This window comes from Camellia sinensis, chromosome 10 (genome assembly GCF_055761805.1).
Source record: "Camellia sinensis isolate YWXY chromosome 10, ASM5576180v1, whole genome shotgun sequence".
In the NCBI taxonomy this organism is placed as follows: domain Eukaryota; kingdom Viridiplantae; phylum Streptophyta; class Magnoliopsida; order Ericales; family Theaceae; genus Camellia; species Camellia sinensis.
Genome location: NC_138970.1, coordinates 171,832,008 through 171,839,566, shown reverse-complemented (window position 1 = coordinate 171,839,566; position 7,559 = coordinate 171,832,008). Strand labels below are relative to the sequence as shown.

Sequence of the window (7,559 nt, the reverse complement as noted above, 5' to 3'; positions counted from 1 at the left end):
TTTTTTTTTAAATAGCATTAAAAGATAAAGTAAGTTAAAATAATTAATAAGACAAAATGTCACATTAAATTCATAATCATTTCATTTTTTTCTTATAAATATCACATCTAACTATTAAAAAATCTAACTATCTTCTCAAATATAAAATTTTAATCTCCTAAAATAATCAAAAATTAAAATAACTTATTAAAATAACAATTTCTCAAATACCCAACTAATGTGATACAATCATCTCACAAAGTGTAAGACCCATATGTAGGTCCCATCTCTTATGAAGAGTTGTATTGCATTGTTTGTTTAATTTCTATATTCCTTATATTTTTGTGTATGATTGCTCTGTTATATATTCTCCATTTTTCGTTTGTTCTGTCATATCATTTTGATTCACTGACCACTTAATTTTTTTTTAGATGCTCACTCAACACTTGATCTCAAAACACACAAACATGGAGAGTCAGTCTGACGATACTGAAATCATCAATCTCAGCCATCCAATTCCAAACTTCCCACTTCCAACAGACTCCGAACACAAAGCCACCGTACTCCGCCTCTTCACGGCGGCGCCGCCACACATGCGTGCTTTCCACCTCTCCTGGATTTCTTTCTTCTCCTCCTTCCTCTCCACCTTCGCCGCCCCTCCCCTCCTCCCCGTCATCCGTGACAACCTCAACCTCACCGCCACCGACATCGGCAACGCCGGAATCGCCTCCGTCTCCGGCGCAGTCTTCGCCCGAATTGCCGTGGGCTCCGCCTGTGACCTCTTCGGGCCCCGCCTCACCATCGCCACCCTCCTCCTCCTCACCGCCCCGGCAGTCTTTTTAACCGCCATTGCAGACTCTCCTCTCTCCTTCCTCCTCGTTCGCTTCTTCACCGGCTTTTCTCTCTCTACTTTTGTCTCGACCCAGTTCTGGATGAGCTCTATGTTCTCATCCACCGTGGTCGGGACAGCCAACGGCGTGGCGGGTGGGTGGGGAAACCTTGGCGGCGGAGCAACCCAGTTGCTCATGCCGCTGGTTTTTTCTCTCATCCGCCATGCCGGAGTAGAGAAATTTACGGCATGGCGAATTGCGTTTTTTATTCCGGCGCTGATACAAAGCTTGTCGGCCTTCGATGTCTTCCTCCTCGGCCAAGACTTGCCAGATGGGAACTTTTCAGAGCTTAAGAAAAGAGGTGATTTTATGAGTCTGTTTGATTTAGGAGGTGGATTTCTATAATCGACGACTGCACAATCTTGTTTGGAGCCGTATAGTTCGCTCTTCGTTTTCAAAATTCAAATAGTTTATTCTGTTAGATACATAGGTATAAGGAGCAGCTTCCCTAGACTGGAGGGGGCTGTTTGATGTGGGGTCGATCACGTTACTGTGTATAAATTATTGAGTATTATATGTCTGTTAAAAATTATGTTTATCGGATATCGATAGCTATCTTATTATATCAGTTTTCTATCAATCATTAATTTGTTTACTGTTCATTTTTTTAATATAAAACTGGTTTTATCACATAGTTATCGATATCCGATTAACTTGATTATTGTGAAATATATAGTACTCGACGAGTTCTACACATTTAACGGTTCAGATTATCGAAATGGGGAGTCATGGTTGGGCTCTCATAGGTCCAACAACACCCTCCGGCATCGGACTGGAGGGAAGCTACTCCTTAGGTATATTATCTAGGTAAAATATTAAGTTGATTGGATAATTATAATTTATTTAATTTATTATGTTTACTTAAAAAAATAGACGATATTTATGTTTTTAAACATAGATTTTTTTTTTTGAGTTAATTATTTAAAAATCTTATTTACAAATGTTATGATAGTTCAAGTCCTATCTAAAATTTTTTAAATCAATAAGTCTTATTTAGTAAAACTAATAATATTATTAATTTTTTTTAAACCAAAAAATCACATTGACAAAAATGTAGATTTTTAGGCTTGACAACCAACATTTCAACTACTAATTCTTTTAAAAAGAATTTTCCACACCTCACCTTTTTATTTTCATCCCAAAATGAATAAAAAAATTTTAAAAAAAATCATAAAAAAGTATTTACTTAAACTTAAATAGTACCAAATCAAATAAATATAACTCTTTAAAACAAAAAAGACCAATTAATTCATAAAAAAAACTTTTTAAACTAAATAGATTAACATTTCTCCCTATGGAATTCATGGACAAATTTTCCTATTATTTAAGGCTAGAATATCTAATTTCTTATTTATTTAAGATTCTTATTTTATTTATTCTAAACCTGCAATAGGTATAACGTGATGGTTTTTTAATTGTATATTTAGGCCTCGTTTAACCACACGTAATTTTAGTAATTTTTTAATTTTTTAGTTAACATATGAGATAAAAAAATTAATTTGTTTGTGATGATTTTTTAACTTTTTATGAAAAGATGTGTAAAAAGTAGAAAGAAAAGAGAATCTTTAACTTTTTTGTATAAATTGTTGGTTTTTTAGTTTTTTTTAAGTAACTTTATAACTTTTAGGTTAAAATAGCAACTTGCCAAACGAGGCCTTAAATAGGAAAACACTATGTTATATGGCTTTGTTTGGGAAGTTGCTATTTTAGTAGGTTATTTTAGTTTTTGGCTATTTTAGTAGGTTAAAATTTTTGTGTTTGGGAAGATGATTGGATTTTTTTATGGTTGGATGTGATGTTTGTGAGAGAAAAAATGAAATGATTATGGGTTTGATGTGATATTTTGTCTTATTAGCTATTTTAGCCTATTTTGTCTTTTTGTAAATTTTAGCCTAAACTAGGCTATTTTTTTTCTTTCCAAACATCCCCGTACTCTTCAAAAAACATATGTCATACATACTTTATAATTAAAAAAAATGATATAATTTTATATTTTTTGAGTCATAATTAAAAAATAAAAAAATGTCATAACTAAACATAACATAAGACATAACTAAAAAATTTATGAATCATAATTAAAATAATGTCATAATTAAAGAAAAAAAAAACATAATTAAGGGTATGTATGATGCACCCATTTGAAGAGTGTATATGTTAGAATTTTTCATTTAAATATTTCGGTAGTTTAATTATTAAAAAAAATTGATTAATAATTTTGGATGGTTTGATAAAGAATCAAAATTATAGTAGGAAGTGTAAATTACTAAGCCCACGTTTGGCATGAGTTTTTTTAAGATGGGGGCTAATTTAGTTATAAGAAGATAAAATAAATTAAAAAATTAATAAGATAAAATAGCATATTCAAATTGTAATTATTTTACTTTTTCTTTTACAAAGTTAAAAAAGTCAAAATATCTAACTCAAACGAACATTTTAACCCAAATTAAAAATAATCAAAAAATTAAAAAATCGTCTCATTTTCCGAACAAAGCCTAAGTGGAAAGGATTGACAGTTTACAAGAACATTATTGAAAAAGGAAAAAAACGTGACAACATTCTTACCAACTGACCTGTAGACTTTGCATTTTTGGTAAAGAGAAATTTTCTTCCCTTTCCTATAATTCTGATAATCATAAGATATAATTCTAAAAATCTTAAAATTTAACAGATTTATAGAATGGGTTATAGTGTTCTTATTGCTATAGATTCTGTTCTTCACGTTTTCGGCTGCATCAACAGGAGACAAACACAAAGACAACCTCCTAAAGGTTTTCCATCAAGCAGTCAAAAACTACAGAGGTTGGATCTTGGCACTGACATACGGGTATTGTTTTGGCGTCGAACTGACAATCGACAACATAATTTCCCAGTACTTTTACGACAGATTCGACGTGAATCTTCACACTGCGGGGATCATAGCCGCAAGCTTTGGATTGGCGAACGTGTTTTCGAGGCCTGCTGGAGGGTTGATTTCGGATGCAATGGCAAAGAGGTTTGGGATGAGAGGTAGAATTTGGGCACTGTGGATTGTGCAGAGTATGGGAGGCTTGTTCTGTGTTGTTTTGGGGCTTGTGGGCTCTTTGAGTGCTTCTATTGCTGTGATGGTTGTGTTCTCTGTGTTTGTTCAAGCTGCTTGTGGGCTTACTTTTGGGATTGTTCCCTTTGTCTCCAGAAGGTATGTTTTTTGCACTCAATTTACATTATTATTATTATTATTTTTTTTTTCCTGCCATATTATAAACTCAAAAAGAAAACATTTTATATGCGTCTCAATCATTTTAGATGGGTTCATATTACACCAACTTTTTAAAAAAAGTAATGTTTTATTTATCACCTAGTTATATCATTTTATATGTTAGCACATGCATTGAAGATGGACATGAGTGGTTGGATTTATTACACCAATGATGTGCTGACACATGAGTTGGTACACTAAAAATGATATAAAAATGGACAAAGGGTGGCTGTTGTGCTTCCCATGAGGCCCATTTCGAGGTCTATTTTAACAATTTGAACCGTTTACATTTTAAAGACATTGAATAGAATATACTTACAAAAAATCAAGTTGATCAGATATCGATAGCCTTTTCATCGAATTGCATTTGTATCTGATGAACTTGTTCTTTGACAACTACGTTTTACTCAATGTATTCAAAAAAATGAAAAGTTCCGATCATCAAAATAAGTCCTGAAATAAGTTCCATGAGCCGCACAACAGTGGCTGCTCCAATTCCGATAAAAATATAGTAATTATAGTATTACACACCTTTAACTCATTTGAAGATAAATTTTGGGGTATCTTTTTGTGGTTCATAACATTTTTGTTTTTTGTTTTTTATTTTTTTAATGTACAATTACTTTTACTAATTATTTTATTTTGGACAAACTACATTTTATGCCTTTGTAATTTATAACCAAGGTCACTTTGTTCCTCGACTATTGTTACAATCATTTCCATGCATTTCAAGTCGAATTATAATTGAACTCAACCATATATATAATGTCATTTTAACTTAAAAAACTAGCTTACTATTTTAAACATCTCACTCCCATATCATTTTAGTAGAGTTTTTTTTTTTTTTTTTTTTGAATAAATTACAATTATAGTCTCTAAAGTTTAACACATCTTTCATTTAAGTCCCTTAAGTTTTAATTTTTCAATTAAGTCCTTAAAATATTAAATTCGGATAAATTTAGTCTTGAAGACGATATAAAAATAGAACATAAAGCCTAAAGATTATATAAAATTGTGATCATGCCCATATTTTAATTTATTGTTTACTTAATAATCCCTTGCATATAATTGGTAGATTTCTCCAAAACTGATTAATTCTAATTTCTTATATATGTCTTCTTCTATTTCTAGTCTACTATTATTTATTTCTTCCAACACACAATTATCCATTTTATCTGATTTTTTGACTATTTCTAATATTATTTTATATTTCATTTTATTATATTTTTCTTGTTCTGCCATTATTTATTATTTGTCAACTCTCTAATTTACTTAGATCCATTTTTTAATTTTCTTGTGATATCAAACTCAAAAGATTTCCTCAGAGAGTATCCCTATAAGGATAAGAATAATTATTTTATACAAGAGCTAACTACTTACCTTTATGGGCAAATTACAAACACCCCTCGAGATTTGGTGAAAATACAGATTTCTCCCTGAGGTTTGAGAAATTACAAATTGCCTCCTAAGAGTCAAATTTGCATAACAAATTAGGGGGGAATCTGTATGAAAATATAAACCTCAAGGGGCAATTTGTTATGAAAATATAAACCTCAGGGGGCGAGATGTAATTTCTCAAACCACAGGGAGAAATCTGTATTTTCACCAAACCTCAAGGGACGTGTTTGTAATTTGCCCAACCTTTATCTAGTAATAGTATTGAATGTCGAATTTCATGCACAATTTCTAATAAATTTTTCTAAAGATTGTCGTTAAGTTCTTTTAATAAGTTGATTATAGTATTATTTGGTTCGATAATTATTTGTAGTGTAGTACTATTATTTAAATTATTTTATTCGACTTCTTTAGTGTATCTAATACTCATAAATTAATATTGGCAAAATTAATAAACCACACTCTTATATCAATTCTAAAACACACACAAATAGGATAACTAAATTAACAATAAATTAAAATTCAAGCCTTATAACAAATTTATATAACCTTTGGGCTCATGTTTTATTTTTATATTGTTTTCAAGGCTAAATTGATTTGAATTTAATACTTCAAGGAATTAATTGACAAAATTAAATTTTAAGGATTTAAACGAAAAAAAAGTGTTAAATTTTAAGGACTATAGTTGTAATTTATCCTTTTATTTATTAAAATATGTTTGCAAATAATTTTTCATATCATATATCTATTTTATTACGTAAAGAGCACAACTTACTTTTTGAAGGTTTGTCACACAATTTCAATTTTCAAAAATGGGAGAGAATTGCTAATTAAAGGAACAATAATTCCACATTTAATAAATAAGTTTTCCAAATCAAACCGTATTTCTCAGCAAACCACTTTAGGTACAATCTTTTCTTTTCTTTTCTTTTCTTTTTTTTTTGTAAATTTTTTATACATATGTTTGTGTTGGTATACAAAAGAAAATTTTTCTTATATGCTAGTCAGACTTGGTAATATAAGTCGTTAAATTTCACATAACATCTGGTATACTATTAAATAAAATGAATTCGAGTTCAATTTTGAAATTCCATCAACAAGCCCTTGATGCCATATGTATAATTTTTCAGGTCTTTGGGTGTAGTATCCGGGATGACCGGCGGCGGAGGAAATATGGGGGCAATTTTGACACAAGTAATATTTTTCAGAGGATCCAAATACAAAACAGAGACAGGAATAACTCTGATGGGTGTGATGATAATATGTTGCACCCTCCCAATGGTTTTGATATACTTCCCACAATGGGGTGGCATGTTTTGTGGTCCATCATCATCTAAAGGAGGAGGAAGAGCCACAGAAGAAGATTACTACATGTCTGAATGGAGTTCAACTGAAAAAGAGAAAGGTTTCCACCAAGCAAGCTTGAAATTTGCACATAATAGTAGGAGTGAAAGAGGTACAAGGGTGGATTTTGCACCCACACCTTCCCATGGGACTCCATCTACATCTGTCTAACTACTACCCTATGTCACATGGACTAGAATACCAGTATATGGCGTGAGTAGAATAAGTGTTCAAGTACTGAATGCAACGCTCTCAAAATAATAACATTAAACCCATCAATATAAACATGCATTTATATATATAAGATCCACATTTTTCAATTCATCAGAGTATTTCTTTACAAAAGTATTACATGTTAACAACAAAAGCAAATGCCCTACGGGCTTACAGCTTTCCAAGTTAACACTTGGTTACAAAAAAAGAGTACTAACTCAATTACACATTAAGCCCTTGGCTTGGATTTACATGTAATACATCAAAAGGAAATAAGACAACAAAAGTCTGTCCACCTCTAGTCTCCCAAGCTATGTCCTTGGAGGTGGCATGCTATCTGTACCTGAAAATGATGTTCCCATATAGGGTGAGCCACAGCCCAGCAAAAATATACTAAACCAACTATGAACAATGACTAAAAGATTAGCAATTGATAGGTGGTCTACACTGATACATCCACATATATCACATCACAATTTCATAATATACAAGTCTATGTCACT

At 31.5% G+C, this 7,559-nt stretch overlaps 1 protein-coding gene across 1 annotated transcript; it reads left to right on the top strand.

Moving 5' to 3' along the window:
* The first annotated feature begins 342 nt into the window (after positions 1-342).
* LOC114286480 (high affinity nitrate transporter 2.5) lies at positions 343-7,161 on the top strand. Its single transcript, XM_028229644.2, has 3 exons — positions 343-1,170; positions 3,609-4,044; positions 6,630-7,161. Exons 1-3 carry the CDS (start codon positions 411-413, stop codon positions 7,012-7,014), a joined length of 1,581 nt encoding a protein of 526 aa, XP_028085445.2. The 5' UTR covers positions 343-410; the 3' UTR covers positions 7,015-7,161.
* Positions 7,162-7,559: the final 398 nt, after the last annotated feature.